The sequence below is a fragment of the Cherax quadricarinatus genome, chromosome 40 (assembly GCF_038502225.1).
Source record: "Cherax quadricarinatus isolate ZL_2023a chromosome 40, ASM3850222v1, whole genome shotgun sequence".
NCBI classification, from domain to species: domain Eukaryota; kingdom Metazoa; phylum Arthropoda; class Malacostraca; order Decapoda; family Parastacidae; genus Cherax; species Cherax quadricarinatus.
Genome location: NC_091331.1, coordinates 20304332 through 20330006, shown reverse-complemented (window position 1 = coordinate 20330006; position 25675 = coordinate 20304332). Strand labels below are relative to the sequence as shown.

General features: G+C 40.6%; 1 protein-coding gene across 1 annotated transcript in view; it reads right to left on the bottom strand.

Moving 5' to 3' along the window:
- The window catches only part of LOC128687329 (uncharacterized), a 29357-nt gene extending 5716 nt beyond the window's left edge, over positions 1–23641 (bottom strand). Inside the window, exons 1-3 of the mRNA XM_070092776.1 lie at positions 23443–23641; positions 11551–11693; positions 7795–8080 (exon numbers count right to left, since the gene is read on the bottom strand). Of these exons, the coding sequence (XP_069948877.1) occupies positions 7795–8080; positions 11551–11693; positions 23443–23619 (606 nt within the window). The 5' untranslated portion in view covers positions 23620–23641. The remainder of the gene's footprint in view (positions 1–7794; positions 8081–11550; positions 11694–23442) is intronic.
- Positions 23642–25675: the final 2034 nt, after the last annotated feature.

The following is a 25675-nucleotide window of genomic DNA, read 5'->3' as shown; positions in this document are numbered from 1 at the left end:
TACGAATATGAATGTCGTCGGGCCCAGCTGCCGATGATCGACAAGCTGAGAGTGTTGCCTCCAGTTCTTGAAGTGTAAAAGGCACATTATACTGTTCTTCTCTGAGAGAAGAAAAGTCCAAGGGTGCTAACTCTCTGGCAGACTTTGAGGAAAGAAATGAGGGGCATAGATGGAGTCCCTGAGAAATACGGACCAGATGATTGCCAATTTCATTGGCAACATCTAGTGGGTTTGCTATATCAACACCGGCAACCCGCAGAACAGGAGCCGGGTCAGGAGAATATTTACCACTCAGTTTTCGTACTTTTTTCCAGACTGCACTCATAGAGGAAGCAGAGGTGATGGTGGAGACATAATCTCGCCAGCAAGTGCGTTTAGCGTCACGGATGACACGGCGAGCGATCGCACGCTTCTGTTTAAAATCAAGGAGTCGCTCTGTGGTTCTATTGTACCGGTACCTGCCCCATGCAGCGCGTTTCAAACGTACTGCACGAGCACAAGCAGGAGACCACCAAGGCACGCATTTCTGAGAATGCCTGCCCGAAGTTTGGGGTATAGAATGAGAAGCTGTGGTGAAAACGGAGGACGAGAAGAGGTGTAAAAGCTCATCGATGGAGGACGAAGAAGGAACCTCTTTAAAAACAGTTAGGTGTGAGTAAAGGTTCCAATTTGCCCGATTAAATTGCCAGCGTGGGGTGCGAAGAGGTGGCGAATATGAAGGGGAAGTAAGAATGATTGGGAAATGATCACTGTCATGTAAGTCCGGGAGAACAGACCAAGTGAAGTCTAATGCGGCGGAGGAAGAGCAAACTGAGAGATCGATGCAAGAGAGAGTATGAGTCCGAGGATCAAAATGGGTGTGAGTACCTGTATTTAAAACATGGAGGGGGTGGGTGGCAAGAAAAGCCTCTAACTGAATTCCACGGGAATCACAGTGAGACCCCCCCCCAGAGGAAATGGTGGGCATTAAAATCACCAAGTAACAGAATCGGTGGCGGTAATGACGAAACAAGGAAGGCAAAATCCGGAATAGATAATGCCCGAGAAGGAGAGAGATATAAAGAACAGAGCGTATACCACCTATGTAAGTGGATACGGGCTGCTGTGTAATGCAGCGAAGTATGAACAAATAGCTGATGGTACGGAATATCAGTGCGGAGAAGAAGGGCACTTTCATTAAAGGTCCCATCAGGAAAAGGATCTGAAGAATACAATAAATTATAGCCTGAGATGTGAGAAATAACAGCAGAGTGTAATTTTGGTTCCTGTAAGCAAACACCAACAGGGGCAAACTGGGAGAGTAACATCTGAAGCTCACCCCGATTACCCCTGAGGCCGCGTATATTCCACTGTAAATAGGCCATGATTGGCAATGATAAAGATACTTGAAATCCGCAGGTAAGGGTTCCTACGGACTAGAAGGGTTACAAAAGTCCACATGCGGAGGCAGTGGAAAATGTTCAAGCAGCGAAGGAACGGTGCGCTGTGAAGAAAGGAGTTGCGCAGATGGAGCAGAGGAGAGAGAAAGAGCGGAAGGTGGATCAGTGTCCATTGATGGTTTGGTCTCTGCAATATATTCAGAGATTGCTTCAAGTGTTTCGGAATTCAGAGATGTCGTATGGGAGACAATATTGGGAATGGTAGGGGGAGGATGAGTAAAGATTGGAACTGTATTGGACTGTACCAAGGTAGGGGGGGGCGAAAGGGTGGAGGGAACTGGAGAAGCGTGGCAGGGGACAGAAGAGGCAGGAACCTGGGAGGTGGCAGAAGAGGAAGAAACTTGGGAGGGAACAGGGGAGGAAGGTACATTACGAGGAGGAGGGTGAACCTCTGCACTTGTAACTGAGCCAGTGAGAGGGGAAGAACTAGGGACAGAGACAGGGAGGGTAAAATGAGGAGGTGGAAGATGGGTAGGAGGTGTTACCGGACCTTTTTTTGACTTTTGAGAAGTAGAGGGACGATTGGGAGGAGGTGTCGTACGAGGTCTCGTCGATACTGAGGCTTGTGAGAGAGAACTCGAAGAAGTGAGATTAGACTGAGGTGTTGAAGTAGGGACGTCTGAGCCGAGGACAGCAAAAGGATTAGATACAGGAGTGATTATGGGAGAGGTAACCACAGAGGTGGGTGTAGAAGATGGGATACTAGAAGTGGGGGGACGTTTTGAAACACGGGAATAAGAAACACGTGGGAGTCTCCCTTGGAGGCGGAGATGAGAAACTGCCATGGCATAAGGGAGACCTTCTGTCTCTTTGAGGTAACGGATTTCCCGCTCGTTTAAATAGACCTGACAACGGCGAGAGTATGAAGGGTGAGCCTCATGACAGTTAAGGCAAGAGGGAGACCGATTGCAAGACGTATTAGAATGGTCATCGGCACCACAGACTGGGCATTCGGCGATAGATCTGCAATATTTCGCTGGATGGCCAAATCGCCAGCAATTTCTACACTGTTGTGGTGTAGGGATCACCTTTCGAACTTGTAACCGATGTCCTGCTATATAAACTGAGGATGGGAGTTCTCGGCTGTCAAAAGTTAAACGAGCCACATTGCTAGGGTATCGTCTCCGCCCACGGGCAGGAAGAACGTAAGTGTCTACCTTGAGGATTGGGAGATCTAGGAGTTCCAGCTGTTCTAGAATGTCGGTGCCACATGTCTGGAAATTTTGTTGAACTATGGTATGGGGCAGAATGACAGTACCACTACAAGAATTGAGGGAATGATGTTTTTCAAGAGTGACAGGAACAGTATTGATATGGGAAAGACGAGAGAGCTCATGAGCCTGGGTAGCATTCTGTACGGTAATGATGCGTGTACCGCTCTTAAGAGCATGAAAAGAAATATCTTTACCAACATGGCGTAGGAGTGCCTTGCCAATACTATGGTCAGAAAGATAGGCAGTAGAGGAAGTTGGTCGTAAAGTGAAGAATTTAGTCCACTGTTCAGTCTGAAATTGAGCGTGGAAAGGTAGTGAAGGACGTGTCAATCGTTTCTGAGAAGAACGAGAAGGTGGAGAAGTATCATCAGCAGGTAATTGTCGTTGACGTTTAGGCGTGGGACCAGAGTTGGTCCGACGTGGAATGGGTCGGCGATTTGAAAATTGCCGCACCGTAGAGGGAGAGGCTGGAAGCATAGTCAGAGGAGAGCGAAGGTCCGATAAATCGAAGGAGTCAGTCGAGGCCTCAGTACCTGAAGCGGGTGAGGAAACAGCACCGGCAATAGGTACAGAGGCATGAGGAATGTCTGAAGAGTGGTCCAAAGACGAGGCGGGGTCAGAACGGGGTGCGGTATCAAGAAGGGGCCCGGGGGTACCAGGTTCATGGACTAGGGCTGCCATGGTTAGGTTACTTCTTTCTTTTTGTTTTTAAGAAAAAAAAAGAAGAAAATAAAAATAAAAAAAAAGAAAAAAAAAAAAAGGGGGGACCGGGGAGGGATAGGTCCTAGGAGGAATGAAAGGGCCAGAAATCTCCCTCCACGCCCAAGAGGACCTCAGCACCGCAAGTAGCGCAGATGCAGCATGGAACCCGTGCCATACCCTACCCATCATGCTAGTAAACTAACAATCCGGGATAGCAACCTCACATCTGCCGAGCTACCTCGGTGGACAAAAGAGAGGGCGGCCGGATATCCGCCACAAAGCATACCTCCTTCGGCCACCACCCCCGGAATCCGAAAGGTGGCTTCCAGAGATACACTCGTCGCCCGAAAGACACCCAAAGCTACTCCGGGATACCGGAGAGGGATCGGGACATCCCCAGGCGATCCAGATTCCACGGCAAACTACGCCACCGCTAAGAACCTCAATGGAATGGGATCGACCCCGGTATCCTTTCTCCTACCTAGGAACTAGCGCGCCTGTGGGAGAAATCCCAAAGGACAAAAAGAGGAAGGGCAAAAGGGAGGAGTGGGGAGGAGGAGGAGGAAAGGAAAAAGGGGAGGATGGGGAGGATGGGATAGGGGAGGGGAGATTGGGGGGTAATTAGGTTCGGTCTGAGGAAGAAGACCGATAGGTCTAATTCCTCAGACCAAGAGCCTCTTCACCACGCCAAGGAGCCCCCCTTGAAGAGGAATTTTCTGCATAATATTTACACCACACATTGCCCTTAGACAGGACATCTCCACTGCCTCCAACCGTCTCCTCGCTGCTGCATTTACCACCCAAGCTTCACATCCATATAAGTGTTAGTACTACTATACTTTCATACATTACCTTCTTTGCCTCCATAGATAGCGTTTTTTGACTCCACATATACCTCAACGCACCACTCACCTTTTTTCCCTCATCAATTCTATGATTAACCCCATCCTTCATAAATCCATCCACTGACACGTCAACTCCCAAGTACACCTACCATCCGACTTACGACCGAATTCGGTTCCGAGCTTATAAACCGTTGGCAGGAGAGGTGCAGAAGTCATAGGTCGTGTAACATTTGTTCAATGTTGAGGCACGACCTACTTCAACATTGAACAAATGTTACACGACCTATGACTTCTGCACCTCTCCTGCCAACGGTTTATAAGCTCCTTCTCAGCACGTATGCCGTATTCTATTCAAGATTGATGGACTGACCACATCGACTCAAGGTTGAGGGACTGATTACCTCATTCTCCTCCTGTTCTTCGAGATTCTCCTTTGTATGGACTGATGAAGCCACTGTGTGGCGAAACGTTTCCTCAATAAAGATACCCAAGAGTTGCACATGTGTCTAATTTATCAACAAGTCGAACTTTACTACTGAATATCAACAAAACATTTTTGTAATGACTATTTTATTGTTTTATTTTGGTATTTCATGTTTTACTTTACTTTTTATGCTGTTAGTACTGTATTTTATACTGTAAGGTTTAGGATAAACACTGTGTACAACACAAATAGTTGATTATTTCCCAGAAATTTGGCATAAAAAACATGGTCGTAAGTCGAGTGGTTGTAAGTCGAGCAGGTCGTAAGTCGGATGGTAGGTGTATCTGAAAACATTCACTTCTTCCATACTCATCCTCCCCAATTTGATATCCAATTTTCTTTATCTAAATCATTTGATACCCTCATCCACTAACCTTTGCAATTTTTCTTTAGAATCTCCCATAAGCACAGTATCATCAGCAAAAAGTAACTGTGTCAATTCCCATTTTGAATTTGCTTCCCCATAATTTAATCCCACCCCTCTCCCAAACACCCTAGCATTTACTTCTTTTACAACCCCATCTATAAATATATTAAACAATCATGGTAACATTACACATACCTGTCTAAGACCTACTTTTATCGGGAAGTAGTCTCCCTCTCTTCTACACACCCTAACCTGAGCCTCACTATCCTCATAAAAACTCTTTACAGCATTTAGTAACTTCCCACCTATTCCATATACTTGCAACATCTTCCACATTGCTCCTCTATCCACTATCATATGCCTTTTCTAAATCCATAAATGCAATAAAAACTTCCCTACCTTTATCTAAAATACTGTTCACATATATGCTTCAATGTAAACACTTGATCTACACATCCCCTACCCACTCTGAAACCTCCTTGCTCATCCGCAATCCTACATTCTGTCTTACCTCTAATTCTTTCAATTATAACCCTACCGTACACTTTTCCTGGTATACTCAGTCAACTTATTCCTCTATAATTTTTACAATCTCTTTTGTCCCCTTTCCCTTTATATAAAGGGACTATACATGCTATCTGCCAATCCCTAGCTACCTTCCCCTCTTTCATACATTTATTAAACAAAAGTACCAACCACTCCAACACTATATCCCCCCTGCTTTTAACATTTCTGTCATGATCCCATCAGTTCCAGCTGCTTTACCCCCTTTCATTCTACGAAATGCCTCATGTACCTCCCCCCACACTTACATTCTGCTCTTCTTCACTCCTAAAAGATGGTATACCTCCCTGGCCAGTGCATGAAATTACCACCTCCATTTCTTCCTCAACATTTAAAAGTTCCTCAAAATATTCTCGCCATCTACCTAATACCTCCCTCTCCCCATCTACTAACTCCCCTACTCTGTTTTTAACTGATAAATCCATACTTTCCCTAGGCTTTCTTAACTTGTTTAACTCACTCCAATTTTTTTTCTTATTTTCATTAAAATTTCTTGACAGTGCCTCTCCCACTCTATCATCTGCACTCATTTGCACTCTCTCACCACTCTCTTCACCTTTCTTTTACTCACCATATACTCTGCTCTTCTTATAACACTTTTGCTTTGTAAAAACCTGTCATAAGCTACCTTTTACTTCATCATTCCACCAACCACTCCTCTTTCCTCCTGCCCCCACCCTCCTATAACCACAAACTTCTGCCCCACATTCTAATACTGCATTTTTAAAACTATTCCAACCCTCTTCAACCCCCCCCCCCCCCCCCACTACTCATCTTTGCACTAGCCCACCTTTCTGCCAATAGTCGCTAATGTTTCACCCGAACTTCCTCCTCCCTTAGTTTATACCCTTTCACCTCCCTCTTACTTGTTGTTGCCACCTTCCTCTTTTCCCATCTACCTCTTACTCTAACTGTAGCTACAACTAAATAATGATCCAATATATCAGTTGCCCCTCTATAAACATGTACATCCTGGAGCCTACCCATCAACCTTTTATCCACCAATACATAATCTAACAAACTACTTTCATTATGTGCTACATCATACCTTGTATATTTATCCTCTTTTTCATAAAATATGTATTACTTATTACCAAATCTCTTTCTACACATAGCTCAATTAAAGGCTCCCCATTTACATTTACCCCTGGCACCCCAAATTTACCTACTACTCCCTCCATAACATTTTTACCCACTTTAGCACTGAAATCCCCAACCACCATTACTCTCACACTTGATTCAAAACTCCCCACGCATTCACTCAACATTTCCCAAAATCTCTCTCTCCTCTACACTTCTCTCTTCTCCAGGTGCATACACGCTTACTATAACCCACTTTTCACATCCAATCTTTATTTTACTCCACATAATAATTGAATTAATACATTTATAGTCCCTCTTTTCCTGCCATAGCTTATCCTTCAACATTATTGCTACTCCTTCTTTAGCTCTAACTCTATTTGAAACCCCTGACCTAATCCCATTTATTCCTCTCCATTGAAACTCTCCCACCCCCTTTAGCTTTGCTTCACTTAAAGCCAGGACATCCAGCTTCTTCTCACATAACATCCACAATCATCTCTTTCTTATCATTTGCACAACATCCACGCACATTCAGACTTCCCACTTTGACAATTTTCTTCTTCTTATTCTTTTTAGTAATCTTTACAGGAAAAGGGGTTACTAGCCCATTGTTCCCGGCATTTTAGTTGACTTTTACAACACGCATGGCTTACGGAGGAAAGATTCTTGTTCCACTTCCCCATGGATATAAAAGGAAAAGTAATAAGACCAAGAACTATTAAGATAAAATCCAAGAAAACTCAGGTGAGTGTGTATAAATAAACGTGTACATGTATGTGTAGTGTGACCTAAGTGTAAGTAGAAGTAGCAAGTCATACCTGTAATCTTGCATATTTATGAGACAGACAAAAGACACCAGCAATCCTACCATCATGTAAAACAATTACAGGCTTTCATTTTACACTCACTTGGCAGGACGGTAGTACCTCCCTGGGTGGTTGCTGTCTACCAACCTACTACCTACAAGGAATACATATATTTTTATCAAATAAGCCAGCCATACTAGCTTATAATGCGGTGATTTTTCAGAAAGAACAGGGAAGCAGAGCCATTGAAAAGTATAGCTTTTATTAAAAGTGAAAGTCAAAAAACTTACCACCTGGTCAACAAGACTCTCTTCACTGTCTTCCATTTCCTCATCCATCTCCTCCTCTACCTCCTCTTCAATGTTGTCTTCCACATCTTTGACCTCTCTAACAGGTCCTAAGGAATCCACTAACATTGTTTGTGAAGGTCTGTAAGTGGGTAGAGCTTTGAACATTGTCTCTTCTTCCATCTTTAGATTGTCTATGTCAAACGCTTTACTTAACTCGGTTACCAATGTGGTTCCAACTTGGGTGTCAGCAACTACTGGAGGTTGTGTGTAATACTTTATATGGCCTCTGCAATAAATGCAATTACCTTCATCAGAATTTAAGCACAAATACTAAACATTTATAAATTACAGAATATTAGAGTAATAACAATAGAATAATGTATCTCCATGGAAAAGTAATATTTAACCTAAAACTAGACATGACATATATATGCTGGTGTGGGATAAATTGGGAGCACTTAAAGAGTGGCACAGGATAAGCTCAGCTATAGTGACGAGAGGAATGGAGTCAAGACTATGTCCTGTCACTGCTAAGGGAACCTCTGTGGCTAATAAAGAAAAGCAATACCTTATTGTGATTACATTACCAATAATATTTCACCAGTACACTATGTTCCCCTTTCACCCCTGAGACCCCTGGCTGTCTTCAAGAAGGCACTGGACATGCACCTAAAGTCAGTACCTGACCAGCTGGGCTGTGGTTTGTATGTCAGTTTGCTTGTGGCCAGCAGTAACAGCCTGGTTGATCAGATCCTGATTCCCCACGAAGCCTGGTCTCAGACCGGGCCACGGGAGCTTTGACCCCCCAAAACTCTCTCCAGGTATTCACAATAATGTTTACTAGATTACTTTAATAACCTGACATTAGTATTACAGTAAGCTCTCTCATAATGTGTACGATAAGTTCCTGAATATTGGCATTTATAGAAATTTGCAGTATGTGAAAAAAAAAAAAAAGGTTACATTCCACATACCTCCAAGTCTGCCCCAAAGTTTCTTAAGATTTTACTAGATACAAATAACTAGTTTATCATACCTTACATTCTAGTTTTCTTCACTTTTTGACATGAAAACATTAAACATGAACTATTCTAATGGTTCCCTCTTCGTCTTTTTTTTTTCACCTCTTTTTAAAGTAGGATGAGGATTTGTGCCTTATTACCTGAGCACTAGTGTGACCCCCCCTTTCCTTTTCTTGTTAATTCACACATCGGTAACTTGTTTTTGTCTAATTTAACTGTATAGACATCTTTTTCATATTCACCAGGTTACAATATGCCCTACTCAATGCATATGCTCTTTTTTTCTACTTATTGTCCCCTAAGTGTATGGATGGTGGATACTCTCAGGCCAACAGTGTAAGCAATCTGTATCACATGTGCACCACCTCAAAGCAAATCTGAATTTTTAATTTTCTTTAACCTTTTTCCTGTCCAAGCCCATGAAATTAATACTGCTCTCAATATCCATTTACTGTTTTCAGCGCAATTCACACTGGCAATTTTGCCAACGTTTAATCCTATTTTAAGCCAATTCCTTTACTCCAATCGAACAAATTCCTAGCTATTTCACTAGCTAACAAATGAGCATAGAAAATCACTCATTAATCTATTTCAACTATGTACTTTATAAAATGCACAGAACTCTGTACTTTGGCCAAAATAAAAAAATAAAAAATTAAAAATTGCATCAAAAAAAAAAAAAAAAAAAAAAATAATAATAATAATTCCACTATTTTGAGCTCATTTTCAAGCTACTTCCAGTCTTGAAACCAACAAAAATCAATTGTTTCAGTAGTACCTTTTGCATTCTATCAAATGATACCAAGAAACAGCCAACAGAACCATAAAAACTATCTGGGAAAACACCTCCAAGTTGCTCTTTTAAACCATACACACAATCAGTTTTGCTTTTCCAATCATACACCGTGTGGGGCAGGACTATTTTATACTGTGCACAGTCCCACTCTCATATCTAGTACAAAATTTACCACTCACAGCTTATCTGAGTGAGATGAGCTCATGACATAGAACTACATGAGGGACTCTGGAACAATGACGTACTTCCATGTAACAGCCATTGGATGGATTAATACAAAAGCTTCAAGCTTATTTTTCTTCTAGGTACCTGCAGCATCAACAGTATTCCTGTTGAGTGCCATGGTTAATATCCATATATGGTCTAGTTATGAAAACAAAAAATCATTTGATAAACAGATTAAAGCATGAGACACTCCAAAAAAGCAACTGTAGGTGTGGGTGGCAATGGAGGACTAGAGGAGCTGTGCCTCTCTAAACACTTCGACCCTAAAGCCTAACTTGGGTTGAGGAGAATAATTCCATGATGTGTATTACCCCCAATTGTGCTAAACCTACTATTAAGCAATTTTGGATGCATTTTATTGCTTTTACACAAATATACTGTACATTATAGCTGTACTTTCCCAGTAACCTTTTGTTCTAGGTGTCCCTACATGGTACAACAAATGAGTAACTGTATATTCCCCATATGCTGAATATTTGCTTAATAAATAATTGTATATAATTGGCGTTTTATTTTCCCTATTATTATTTCTCTGTTATTTGATGTACTTATATTGTGGGGTTTAACCCTGTCACTGCCCCTCATGCAGATCTGTCACTGATGCCATGGTCGCCTCACAAAGTTCTGTTTCGAGCTCAGCTCCCTCTGGTAAGCTGCGAGCAGTAAATTTTGACCTATGTATGAGAGAATGGGTCTGTGGCGAGTGTGAACAGTATAAAAAAAAATCCCGCATTATGCAGTGCATGGTGGGAAAAACAAAACTCTGACCTTGTGTTTGGTTTAAAATAATGACTTGGAGAGTATTGTGTAGTGGTGATAGTATTGTGCAGGATGATATTATGGTTTTTATTGGCTTTGCCGTTTCTTGATATCACTTGATAGAATGGCATATACTGGGTTCAAAGTAATGGAATTATTCGATTTTTGCCTATTTTCCTGAGGATGGTTAAGTACCCTTTACACCACCACCCATTTGTTTTATTGGTTTTTACCATGTCTGATTCAATTACGTACTTGGATGCCGTAAATTATGTCCCATCATTCCTGGTTACATTTTATTATCCAAGAAATAGGGTAAATCTTCAATTTTTTTTGTGTGATGATGAATTCAAAAGCTGGTGTGTTGAAAGAATTCAAAATGGAAAGCAAGTGCAATAAAGGAGAGGCCTGGGAATGTGATTAATAAACAGAGGAATGTCTACGGTGTTTCTCTGAGAAAAAGATTGTCTACCATTTCAGAAGAATTTTTTTTTATATTTTAATTTTATATTTTATACAGTGGTACCTTGGGATATGAACAGCTCAAAACTCCAACAATTATGTAAGTGCTTTTGTAAGTGTATTCTTGGGGGTCTGAAATGGATTAATCTAATTTACATTATTCCTTATGGGAACAAATTTGTTTGGTATCGGCACTCGAACAGCCTTCTGGAACTAATTAAGTTCGTATCCCGAGGTACCACTGTTTTAATTTTGAGGGTCTTGACAATAAAGGGGTTAAATGGTGGCAAAGTGCTATCAAGTGGTAAAGGAGAACTTTGTACCACCCAGTATTTTAAGTGGAAAGGAGTAACCAGTGCTCTACAGAGAGTTGACAAAAAGCCTCATTTTCCCTCATTCCCCCAGCATGGCACAAATTTAAAGAAATATATAAAGTAAATCAAATTAGCAATATTCATGAAACTATGGGGATAAATAATGAAAACAACTTACGAGTTCCAGTCTTGTAAAACTTTTCGAGCAGCAACTTCTCTGTTAGGAATACCTTTCTTCTTTAATTTCCCCAAACGTTTTGCCAATAATGCTAGAAACTGATCAACAGTTTGGAACTCTGGTAAACGGTAGTAAATCATCAACTGTAAAAATCATAAATATACTTTGAAACATTTTGTTTTGCTTCTATCAAAACATAAAAAATGTTATCATAAAATCATTTCTATAAATGAAAAAAAATGTAAGTATTGAAGGCTCCCAAAGGAATACTAAAAATGCTTGCAATGCAAATTTACATGATAGTTTAGTTTTCATTACTGATGCATTTACCACTTGCATGCACTTGGAAACAATGTAAGGAAAGGAGAGCAACCCCCTAAATATACTGCTTACATTAGAAAATAAAGGAAAATATTAGATGAGGAGGCTGGAGGCAGTAGAGATGTCATGTTTGAGGGCAATGTGCAGTGCAAATATTATGCAGAATTTGAAGTTTGGAGATTAGTAGAAGGTGCAGAGTTACTATAGGTATTATCCAGAGGTCTGAGGAGGGGTTGCTGAGGTGATCTGGGCATTTAGAGAGGATAGAGAGAAATAGGATGACATATGGGGTGTATACATCTGTAGTGGAGGGAAGCAAATGATGATCCTTTTAAAATCACTTGCTCTCCCTAGGCTGGAATACTGCTGTACATTAACATCTCCATTCAAAGCAGGTGAAATTGCAGATCTAGACAATACATAGAGAACCTTTACTAAACATATAAGTTCCATCAAACACCTTAACTACTGTACTCACTGGAGCGTAGGCGAGAGAGATACATCATAATCTACACTTGGAAAGGCCTAGAAGAAATGGTCCCTCATCTGCATAGGGAAATCACTCCAAACAAAAATATAAGACTGGGCAGGCAGTGCAAAATACCCCCAATGAAAAGTAGGGGTGCCATTGGTACACTAAGAGAAAACACAATAAGTGTCCCTAGCCCAAGACTGTTTAACAGCCTCCCACCAGGCATAAGAGGAATTACCAATAGACTCCTGGCTGTCTTCAAGAGGGAGCTGGACAGATACTTAACCCTTCAACTGTTCAAACGTAGATCTACATTCACGTGCGTACACGCTGAATGTAGATCTACATTTTTCTTTACACTTGAAAGAATGTAAAAAAAAAAAAAAAAAAAAAAAAAAAAAACAGATCTATGTACAGAACTCTACGCATGTGAAAGTAGATCTACATTCGGACACTTGAAGGGTTAAAGTCGGTGCCGGATCAGCCGGGCCGTGGCTCATATGCTGGACTTCGTGCAACCAGCAGTAACAGCCCCAGCCCAGTTGATCAAGCCCTTCCACCGGGAGGCCTGGTTGTAGACTGGGCCATGTGGGTGTTGATCCCCAGAATACCCTCCAAGCAAGACAAGGTAGGGTCGCCCTAGGAAAGGTTGGAGGGAGGGGATAAAGGAAGTTTTGTGTGGAGGGCTTGGACATCCAGCAGTCGTGTGTGAGCATGTCAGATAGGAGTGGAGGCAAGTGGTTTTTTATGACTTGATGTGCTGTTGGAGCAAGAGTAAGGTAATACTTACGAAGAAATTCAGAGAAACTGGTTAGCAGGACTTGAGTCCTGGCTAACCAGTAAGTTTGTTAAACACATGGAATCAGAGTATTTACTTAAGACAGAGCAACACAGCTTTACAGTAGACAGCAATTAACCCTTTGACTGTCGCAACCCCCAATCCTGAGGTGTCTCCTGGTGTCGTAAAATTTAAAAAAAAAAATCTTATGAAATGTTAGAGAATCTTTTCCCGATTGTAATGACACCAAAAAAACGAAATTTAATGGAAAACTGACGGAATTATGCTATCGCGAAGTTAGCGACCACGGCGCTGTTTGCAAATCGGCGATTTCGCCCACTTTGAGCCCTATTTTCAGCTAATTCCATTAATCCAGTCTCCCAAACTCATAGCTATTTCTTTAGAACTCCATTTTTTCTATCGATTGAGTACACGAAACTGCCCATTTACCGATTTCAACTACCTAATAATGTGGTCAGAAATTTGCAATTTGGCCAATTTCACGAAAACTAAAAAATATGACAATTTCAAAATAAGGTCCAGAATGAACAATGCAGACATTCCTGGCTCTAACATAACATTTTCTTTGCTCATCAGTCATGTCTCCAGGCCCCTCTAATATTACTCTTGCTTTCTATTTTGAATTTTTATTCAAACAAAAAATAGAAGACTTACTATTATGCAGACTACTGCAATACTGTAATAATTGTATAAATAACATCAACCCATTCATGACTGCATATTAGAATGGCTAGTTGAACATTTATTGGACAATGGCATCATTTGTTTACTTTTGAACATTGGCAAAAATCAAACATTTCCCCAACTTTGAGCTCCATTTCTAGGTTCTTTTTATAGTAAAATCAATCAAAATCACCACTATTTCTATTATATGTTTTCCATTCTATCAAATGAGACCAAGAAAACGAGAATACAACCATAAATACAATACGAAAATAGACCACAAAGTCGGAGTTTTTTTTCTTCTCATTATGCACTGCGTGCTCCAGGATTTTTTTTATATGGTGCACACTGACCACACAAACCCATTCTCTCACATGTGGGCCTACCAGCTTTCTCCTGCTTGATTTGAAGCCGCTAGAATTTATGAGTATATATACGTCAAACACGGTACCTCGTAAGACGTATATATACGGCCGCGACAGTCAAAGGGTTAAATCTGCAAGTTAGTGACAATACCTTCTTAACCACAATGCATTCAGTGGGCCAGGAAAATGATAATGTAGCTAATGGAACTTTAGTCTGGTTTCTTAAGCAGTTAACAAAAAAGTCTGGCCTTAGACCAAGTTTAACCCTTTGACTGTTTCAGGCCCCTCTCTGAAACTGTCATTCTGTGTCGCTCAATTTTTGAAAAAAAAAAAAAAAAAAAAAAAAAAAAAAAAAAAAAAAAAAAAAAAAAAAAAAAAAAAAAAAAAAAAAAAAAAAAAAAAAAAAATTTCTTACGAAATGATAGAGAATCTTTTCCCGATGGTAATGACACCAAAAGTTCGAAATTTGGTCGAAAACTCATGGAATTATGCTCCCGCGAAGTTAGCGGTCTCGGTGACATATGCGTATCGGCGATTTCGCCGACTTTGAGCCCTATTTTCAACCAATTCCATTGTTCCAGTTGACCAAACTCATAGCTATTTCTTTAGAACTCCATTTTATCTATCAGCTGAGTACAAGAAACCTCCCATTTACTAATTTGGACTACCCAATATGGTGGTCAGAATTTGGCAATTTGGCCAATTTCACGCAAACTAAAAAAGATGCCAATTTCAAAATAGGGTCCAGAATAAACAAGATAGACATTCGTGGTACTAAAATAACATATGCTCTGTTCATTAGTCACATCTCTAGGCCCCTCTTATATTATTATTGCTTTCTATTTTGATTTTTTATTCATACAAAAAAATACAAAATTTACTGTTATACAGACTACTGCATTATTGTAAAAATGGTATAAATAATATCAGTGCACTAGTGAAAGAATATTAGACTCCCCAGTTGACGTGTATTGGACGTGTGGTGTGATTTATTTACTCCTGAACATTGGTAAAAATCGAACATTTCCGCTACTTTGAGCTCAGTTTCAAGGTCGTTTTCATCGTCAAAGTAATGAAAATAATTTCTATTTCTGTAATATGTTTTACATTTTATCACCTAAGACCACGAAAACGCGAATACAACAATAAATACTATACGAAAATACACCTCAAAGTCGGCGTTTTATTCCAAAAAAACGATCAGTTTTTTTTTTCTCATTACGCAATGTGTGCTGCAGGATTTTTTTTATGTGGTGCACACTGACCACACAGACCCATTCTCTCACATGTGGGCCTACCAGCTTTCTCCCGCTTGATTTGAAGCCGCTAGAATTATTGAGTATATATACGTCAGAAACATTGGCTCGTAAGACGTATTTATACGTCGAAAACAGTCAAAGGGTTAAGAACAGAACACTTGTTCCCTAGGTCATTTCCTTGGTGGTAAGTGGTAAATGGATTAAAAATGTATTTAACAAGGTTAATTAGGTTAGATTTAATAGGAAAGAGGAGTGATTGGTGAAATGAGGTAAAGGGTGCGATACAAAAGAAAAAGGTTGCTTATGAGAAGTTTTTACAAAGCAGAAGTGATATAAGAAGGGCGGAGTATATGGACAGCAAAAAGGTGATGAGAGAGTGAAAAAGAGAGCAAATGACAGTGGGTGAGGCACTGTCAACAAATTTTGCTGAGAAGAAATTTTGGAGATACAGGTAAGAAAGCCTAGGAAACGAATGGATTTGTCAGTAAAAAGCAGAGAAGGGGAGTTAGTAGATGGGGAGCTGGAGGTATTGGGTAGATGGTGGGAATATTTTGAGTAACTTTTTAAATTTTGGTTTAAAAGAGGGAGGTGGTAATTTCATGAACTGGCCAGGGAGGTATAACATCTTTTAGGGGTGAAGAAGAGCAGGATGTGAGTGTGGGGGGAGGTGCACGAGGCATTACATAGAATGAAAGGGGGTAAAGCAGCTGGAACTGACAGGATCATGACAATGTTAAAAGCAGGGGGAGGGATGTAGGATTGGAGTAGGTGGTATTTTTGTTCAATAAATTTATGAAAGAGGGAAGGGTACCTAGGGATTGGCAGAGAGTGTGTATAGTTCCTTTATATAAAGGGAAGGGGTACAAAAGAAATTGTAAAAATTATAATCGAATTAAGTAAATGCTGCAGAAAGGAGGCGGCTGGAGGCAGTGATGTCCTGTCTAAAGGCAATGTGTAAATATTATGCACAGAATTCATAGAGTGGAAATTAAGAGGAGGTGTGGATGTACTAAAAGTATTAGTCAGAGGGCTGAAGAGGGGTTGTTGAGGTGGCTTGGTCATTTAGAGACTGGAACAAAGTAGAATGACTTGGAGAACGTATAAATCTGCAGGGAAAGGAAGGCGGGTTAGGGGTTGTCCTCAAAAAGTTTGGAGGGAGGGGGTAAAGGAGGTTTCATGGGCGAGGGGCTTGGATTTCCAGCAAGTGTGCATGAGCGTGTTAGATAGGAGTGAATGGAGACGAAAGGTTTCTGGGAGAGAAGAGAAGAGAAGAGAAGAGAAGAGAAGAGAAGAGAAGAGAAGAGAAGAGAAGAGAAGAGAAGAGAAGAGAGAGAAGAGAGAGAAGAGAGAGAAGAGAGAGAAGAGAGAGAGAGAGGGAGAGAGGAGAGAGAGAAGAGGGAGAGAGGAGAGAGAGAGAGAGGGGGAGAGAGAAGAGAGAGAGAGAGAGAGAAGAGGGGGAGAGAAGAGAGAGAGAGAGAGATAGAGAGAGAGAGAGAGAGAGAGAGAGAGAGAGAGAGAGAGAGAGAGAGAGAGAGAGAGAGAGAGAAGAGAGAGAAGAGAAGAGAGAGAAGAGAAGAGAAGAGAGAGAAGAGAAGAGAGAGAAGAGAGAGAAGAGAAGAGAGAGAAGAGAAGAGAGAGAAGAGAAGAGAAGAGAAGAGAAGAGAGAGAAGAGAAGAGAGAGAAGAGGACAAGGACAGACAAGGTTATCTGCCTGATGAACTCATTCCACCTCTAAATCGACAGGATGGGACCACCTCTACTAGTAGTCAAGAGAAGGCGGACCTCTTTACTGAACACTTTGCTACCAAAATGCAAGTTCCTGATCCAGCAAGGGACCCTCCTTGGCTAGCTGCAAGAACTGTGTCAAAACTGTCAGTGATGACAATAAGGCAGGAGGAGGTGCATTTCCTTCTTAAATCGCTTGACCAAGAAAAGGCTGTGGGCCCAGACAAGTTGAGCCCAAGATTGTTGAGAAGATGTGCAGACCAGTTAGCAGCACCTCTAACTCGCATCTTTCAGTACTGCCTAGTACAGTCTAAATGGCCCTCTCTATGGAAAGGGGCAAATGTAGTCCCTGTTCACAAAAAGAAGAGCAGAGCAGAAATCAGCAACTACAGACCAGTGTCACTCCTGTCAATCACTGGTAAGATCCTTGAGACAATAATCTCAAGACAAATGACAGTTTTTTGACTACCACTCACTACTTTGTGATTGTCAATATGGCTTCAGGAAAGGTTACTCTGCTGCTGATCTGTTGTTAAACCTCTCCACTAAGTGGCACCAGTCACTGGATGAATCCAAAGTCAGCGGTGTGGTAGCACTGGACATTGCTGGCGCTTTCGACCGGGTGTGGCACCAGGGCCTCTTAGCAAAACTTCAAGCACTGGGAATTGCAGGCTCTACGCTATGTCTCCTCAGTGATTACCTTCATGGTAGATCTCTAAGTGTAGTTCTCAATGGAATAGAATCAGCAAGACATCCTATTGGGGCAAGTGTTCCACAAGGAAGCGTGCTGGGTCCATTGTTATGGAATGTCTACTTCAATGACCTTCTTCATCTCATCCCAGAATCACATGCATATGCAGACGACTGTACAGTGACATTCACTTATCCAAGAGAAGAAATGCCAGCTGCTCTAAGCTTACATCAATCACCAGCTGAGGAAGCTATATCAGCTTGGAAAGGAAATAGATGGCAAGTAACATTTGCACCTGAGAAACGCAAATGATGATGCGTCTCTAGGCACCATGATGGTAATGTTGGTGCAGTAGTGAGGATGAATGGGAGGGTGTTGGCACCTGGAGAAGAAGTTGATATCCTTGGGGTGAAATTGACTCAAACTAACCATGAAGAACCATGTTGTAAATCTTGCAAACAAGGCAGCCAGGAAGCTTACAGCACTTTGCCGTATCTCGCATCTGCTTGACAGTAGGGGTTGCAAGATCCTGTACGTGTGAGGCACAATGTAGCTCACACCTTGAGTATGCTCCACTTTCTTGGTTTGTCTGCCCCCCCTCTCATCTGCGACTGCTTGACAGAGTAGAGAACAGAGCAAGACGTCTCATCTCTCGCCTGGACATATCCTGGATAGATCTGTCATTTCAGCAGAGCCTTCAACATAGGAGGGATGTGGGTGGCCTTACTGTTATGTACAAGGCCAATATTGTCAAAATACCACACTTGGATCCCATTGAAGACAGCGTGAAACAAGCTTTTATGCCACAAGACAGGCAGAAAGCAGCAACTTCACTCTGGCTGTACCCTTCTCCAGAACATCTCCTATCTGAGATCATACATACCCAGGATGACTCAGTATGGAACACATTCAAATACAACATAATAATGTCCAACGAGATAAAGTCAGTTGATCAAATGAAAATGCTGGCCCACAGATGGCTCCAACTTCATCCTGTTCCCTACTTGTATGTCTCATAACAATAAAAAATGCTTTCAAATGAGCTGATGTAGGTAACAGCTCTTGGCTTCCAATAAAGTTAGGAATCCTTAACCTGTAAATAGCTTGTCAATAAAGCTAGGGATCCTTAACTTTGTCAAACCCTGTGTAAAAAAAAAAAAAAAATAAAAAAAAAAAAAAAAAAAAAAAAAAAAAAAAAAAAAAAAAAAAAGAGAGGAGAGAGAGAGAGAGAGAGAGAGAGAGATAGAGAGAGGAGAGATAGAGAGGAGAGAGATTGATAGAGAGGAGATAGGAGAGAGAGAGAGAGAGATAGAGGAGAGAGAGAGAGAGGAGAGAGAGAGAGATATAGAGAGGAGAGAGAGAGAGATAGAGGGGAGAGAGAGAGAGATAGAGAGGAGAGAGAGAGAGATAGAGAGGAGAGAGAGAGAGATAGAGAGGAGAGAGAGAGAGATAGAGAGGAGAGAGAGAGAGATAGAGAGGAGAGAGAGAGAGATAGAGAGGAGAGAGAGATAGAGGAGAGAGAGAGAGATAGAGAGAGAGAGAGAGAGAGAGGAGAGAGAGAGAGAGAGAGAGAGGAGAGAGAGATAGAGAGGAGAGAGAGAGAGATAGAGGAGAGAGAGAGAGAGAGAGAGGAGAGAGATAGAGAGGAGAGAGAGAGAGATAGAGAGGAGAGAGAGAGAGAGATAGAGAGGAGAGAGAGAGAGAGAGATAGAGAGGAGAGAGAGAGATAGAGAGGAGAGAGAGAGAGAGATAGAGAGGAGAGAGAGAGAGAGATAGAGAGGAGAGAGAGATAGAGGAGAGAGAGAGATATAGAGGAGAGAGATAGAGGAGAGAGAGAGATAGAGAGGAGAGAGAGATAGAGAGGAGAGAGGAGATAGAGAGAGAGAGATAGAGAGGAGAGAGAGAGAGATAGAGAGGAGAGAGAGAGATAGAGGAGAGAGAGAGAGAGATAGAGAGGAGAGAGAGATAGAGAGGAGAGAGAGAGAGATAGAGAGGAGAGAGAGATAGAGAGGAGAGAGGAGATAGAGAGAGAGAGAGAGAGATAGAGATTATATATATATATATATATATATATATATATATATATATATATATATATATATATATATAGAGAGAGAGAGAGAGAGAGAGAGACGCAGATGATGTAAACAAACGCATCTGGTTATGGTAGATACACGTTCATCTACACCTAACATCTCATATTTATGTTAATTTATTCTACTGTGGGGTGCATTTATCATGTTTATATGTTACGTAGCGTGTTTATTATACATATAATTTTGAAAAAATATCATAGATGGATTAATGAAAATGTTAATATTAACGTAATACAGTGGACCCCCGACATTCGACGGCATCAACATTCGATAAATCCGACATTCGATGCATTTTAACGCAAAAATTTCGCCTCAACATTCGATGGAAAACCCGACATTCGATATGATTTGTACGAGACGTGTCCACGTGTGGCCTGAACTGCCCCGTGTGTGCCAGTGTTTACAAGCCAGGCAGTGTGCGCGCATCTAAGGATACATTCGGCACATTCCATATTATCCATATTATCACTGTTTTTGGTGCTTGTTTCTGCAAAATAAGTAACCATGGGTCCCAAGAAAGCTTCTAGTGCCAACCCTTCGAGAAAAAAAGATGCTAATGACTACTGAAATGAATTAAGAGATAATTGCGTACGAAAGTGGAGTGCGTGTGTCGGAGTGCATGATGATTTGGTAAAGAAATTTCCTGCAACTAGTGGTGATGTGAGTGAATTTAAGGCCAGCAAAGGTTGGTTTGAAAGATTTAAGAATCGTAGTGGCATAGTGTGGTAAGGCATGGTGAGGCTGCCAGTTCAAGTCCTAATGGAAGGGGACTCCCCTTCTAAACACTAACACCATCCACACTCTCCCCTCCTCCCATCCCATCAATCATCACCAGATCTTCATTAAAGGTAAGTGTCAATTATTATATTGTTATTAATCTATTGTTATTATTGTTATTGTTATTATTCTATTGCATTAAACTTAATATTTCATGTAGTAAAATTTTTTTTTCACACTTTTGGGTGTCTTGCACGGATTAATTTGATTTCTATTATTTCTTATGGGGAAAATTAATTCGACTTTCGATATTTTCGACATTCGATGAGCTCTCACGAACGGATTAATATCGAATGTTGGGGGTCCACTGTACAGACTCTTCTCACTTAATGATGGAGTTCTGTTCCTAAGACCTCATTGGTATATGAATTTGTTGCAAAGTGAGGAGCATACATTATTATAATGGTAGTGGGTTTGTGTCAACCATCTTTGGTATTGTTTTAATGTGACCTTTGCACCATTTATAACATATCTAGTATACAGTGGTACCTTGACTTACGAGTTTAATTCGTTCTGTGACCAAGCTCATAACTCAATTTGCTTGTATATCAAATCAATTTTCCTCACTGAAATTAAGTGAAATGCCATTAACCCATTCCAGCCCCCAAAAAACCACCCCATTTTTTTTGTTATGGGTTTCTAAGTAAGAAAAATGAATTCATGAATAAGAAATATTGTATACTCCACTCATTGCTTTCACTGCTCCACCCACCACCATCTCAACTACACCCACCACATTCACTACTCCACCCACCACCATATCTACTCCACCTACCATTATCACTACTCCATCCACCACCCTCACTACTCCACCCACCACCACCACTACTCCACCCATCACCATGACTACTCCACCGACCACCATTTGTCTGGGACGCACACACACACACAGCCCCGAGCCGCCTCACACTCCATCCCAGCCAGTGTGCCATTGTTTATCAGTGAGTGAGGATGATACCACAAGTTCATACGATACATTTCATAATATTCCATTCGTTTTAGTGCTTGTAACTGCTAAATAAGTCACCATGGCTCCAAAGAAAGCTTCTAGTGCCAGCCCTTTGGTAAAGAATGTGAGAAACACACATAATTTAAGAAAAAGTTTGTAGAAAAATACGAAAGTGGTGGTGGTAGAGTGGTAGCAGTTGTGATAGTGGTAGAGGGTGGTAGCAGTTGTGATAGTGGTAGAGGGTGGTAGCAGTTGTGATAGTGGTAGTGGTGGTGGTAGAAGGTGGTAGTGGTGGTGGTAGAAGGTGGTAGTGATGGTGGTAGAAGGTGGTAGTGATGGTGGTAGAAGGTGGTAGTGATGGTGGTAGAAGGTGGTAGTGATGGTGGTAGAAGGTGGTAGTGATGGTGGTAGAAGGTGGTAGTGATGGTGGTAGAAGGTGGTAGTGATGGTGGTAGAAGGTGGTAGTGATGGTGGTAGAAGGTGGTAGCAGTTGTGATAGTGGTAGAGGGTGGTAGTGGTTGTGATGTTGGTAGAGGGTGCCTTCTTCAGTGATTCAGCAATTCTACTAACTCCTCAAATGTTGTTGGAGTTATATAGGGCTACAGAAAACACTGCCGCCTCAGCTGCTGCTTCACCACCATTATGGACGGCTTATGCTCTCAGTGGCCCTTATACACCTAACAACAACAACAGAACACCTCGTTTCATACGTAATGAATTACTTTATTCATTCTAGCGTATATTCCATGTTTCTATGTCATTAATATTGTTTATGTCATATTGGTTGAATTGTGATAGATAAATAAGCCATAGAGTTGATATTAGTGTCATATTCTCCAACAATAAACTCGCCTCCTCTCCCTCTGCCCCATCTGCCATACACCAACAAGTCTTCAATAAGGATAAGTGTGATGTTAAATGTTCATTTATACATTTTATTAGTGCTTTACATTTATTTGGCATTCTTTTCTGCATGTAAATCTATATTTACGCTAGGAAAGTGGCTAGGGAAGTGACCCCTGAAGTGACCTCGAGTCCTTATGGAGGGGGATTTCCCTTCCAAACAATAACCTCTCTTCCCTCTCTCCTCCTCCCTGTCTTCCATTCATCAACAACAGCCTTCAATAAAGGTAACTTGTCATGTTGAATGTTCATTCTTTTGTGCATGTAAATCTATCTTTACGGTAAAAAAACAAAATTTTTTTTGTTGATACTTCTGGATGTTTGGAATGAATTAATTGAATTTTCATTATTTCTTATGGGGAAAATGGACTCTCAAATCGTTAATTTCGATAATAGTCACCCTCTCTGGAACAGATTAATAACGAAAAATGAGGGTCCACTGTATATATAAAACACGCAATAACTTCAAAACACTTGAAATTTTGGAAAGTTTCCAGACGTAATGGAGAGATGCGGTGCTCACAGAGAATGTAAACAAACCAGGTGGGGTGCGGTGACCATATTAGAAAGTCAGGTGGGGGAAACTGTATAGCGAGTTTTGGTCATAATTTGAAATGTCCATATAACCTGAATGCCATAAGGAGAAATGCCGTAAAGCAGGGTCCTACTGCAACTGAAAATTACTGCCTAACTTTTCTTTTTAATATGTAATCTATTCATTATACAAAATTAGCAAAAGTTATTTGTATTGCTTTTCAATTCACAAATATACAAAGCAAGGAAAGCAATCTCATGCCTACTACTGTAAAATATAAATTGTTAAAACAAAGAAGTGCATGGTTAAATATTTTATTAAGCACTTTTTTTTTTACCTGAGGTTTGTTTGCTCGAGCAAATACAGCTTCAACAGGTTTTATAGGATCATCTAACTGCTCAATTTTAACAGCATTTCTAAGTGCAGCTGTTGAATCAGAAGCATCCCCACCAGGAAGGATGATACCTGGGCAGTCAAGAAGTTTAATTTTTGAATCTAGTTGTATCTGTTGCATTGTTCTGCAAATAAAACGTGCAAAAATTATTTTCTGCATCACACTAATACAGTCATACCCTGCCATATGTAATTACTTGGTTCTAAGAGCAGTGACATAACCCAGTTTTTGACTTAAACTGGACATAATAACCTTAAAAATGCCTTATAATGACATTTGTACAAACACAACAAAACAAGTGTAAATAACTAGCGAAAGAATATAACTAATTGCTAAACATTAAAGAACACTAAAAATCACATTCTAATATTTTTTAAAGAATAATGAATACAATTAAAAAATTATGACGTAGGTGATGTTGCCGAGTGATGTAAAGTCGGATGTAATGATGTTCGCTGAACTGAGATTTACTCTACAAGTGGCATAAAGGTGAATTTGACGTAGGCTGAAATGACAAAGCAGGGTATGACTGTACTCAGGAAAGGGGCAAAATGGTTAATAAAAAGAGCAATCACTAGAGAAGAAAACACGCCAAAGTTAATTAATTTCAACATTGCATATACAGTATATAATATTCTATTAATGTAAAATTGTACAAAGAAAAAGCTTGTTTAATTTCTCAATTGTCAATTAACCCTTTGAGGGTCCGTCCCGTAGATCTACGGCTTTACGTTCAGGGTCCAAACCGTAGATCTACGTCATGAGCTCAGCTCACTCTGATAAACTGTGAGTGGTACATTTGGGCCTAGATATGAGAGAATACATCTACGTGGTATGTGTGCACCACATAAAACAGATCCTGCAGCACGCTGTGTATAATGAAAGAAAAAACTGAAATCGTGATTTTTCGATTAAAACAGCGACTTTGCAGTGTTTTTTCGTATGTTTTTTATAGTTGTATTTGCGATTTCTGTCTAATACACGCCAGCTGGTGGGTCTAATATGCATTCACAAATATGGTGATGATATTTATACAATTATTACAGTATTGCATAACAGTAAATCTTCTATTTTTTGGTGTGAATAAAAATTCATTATGTGAATAAAAAATCAAAATGAAATTTATTTGTAAAGCCTCAAAACATAACTAATGAACAGAGGAAATGTTAGTTTAGTTCCAGGAATACCTACATTGTTTATTCTGGACCCTATTTTGAAATTGGAATACTTTGAACTTTGTGTTAAATTGGCCAAATTAACAATTTCCGATCACTTTAATTTGTAGTTGAAACAGTTGACTTGGCGATTTCTTGTGCTCAATCGATAGAATAGAAGTGATACTAGTGAAATAGCTAAGAATTTGGTTGACTGGAATAATGTAATTGGCCTAAAATGGGAGTCAAAGTCGGCAAAATCGCCGATTCGTAAATATCGCTGACACATCAAAATTCGCGAGAGCATAATTTCGTCAATTTTCCATCAAATTTCATACTTTTTGTTTTATTACCTTCACAAAAAGATTCTCTACCATTTAATAAGAAAAAATAAATTTTTTTTTTTGAAAATTCTTGGACACTGGGGCACCACTTCAGATTTGGGCCTTGGACCCTGAAGGGGTTAATTAAGAGAGCATATCCATAGGAATGAAAAAGCAGGGAAGTTATCGATTTATGTGTGTTGTATATCAATAAGTAATACACAAGCATTCAACTATGCAAGACACACCAGGAGTCTACCAGATACCATACAAAGATTGCAACCAAGTTTACATCAGGCAGACAGGCTGAACACTACCCACAAGCATCAAACACCAGAGGGCAATACATATGCACAAGATAATTCAGCTGTTTTTTGATATGTCAGCATCAACGATCACAATATTCATTGTTAAGCTGCCACCATCAAACTCAAATCACACTGCAGCTACAAATACAAAATCAAAGAATCTGCCCTCATAGCTACCATCCCCAATTTCAATATCTCACAGGGACAATGGAAACCAGAAGTCATTTCAAAATTCGCCCTGAAGTATATACCAGTGCCCAACCTAATACAGAATGCCAGCACAAGAACAGGAATCATTTAGCACAAAGAAGCTTCCTACCCAAATTTCAAGCTTCTCTACTCCTTGACCTGTCCTCCCACGCACTAACCTGACACTCCCTGCTCCCCCACA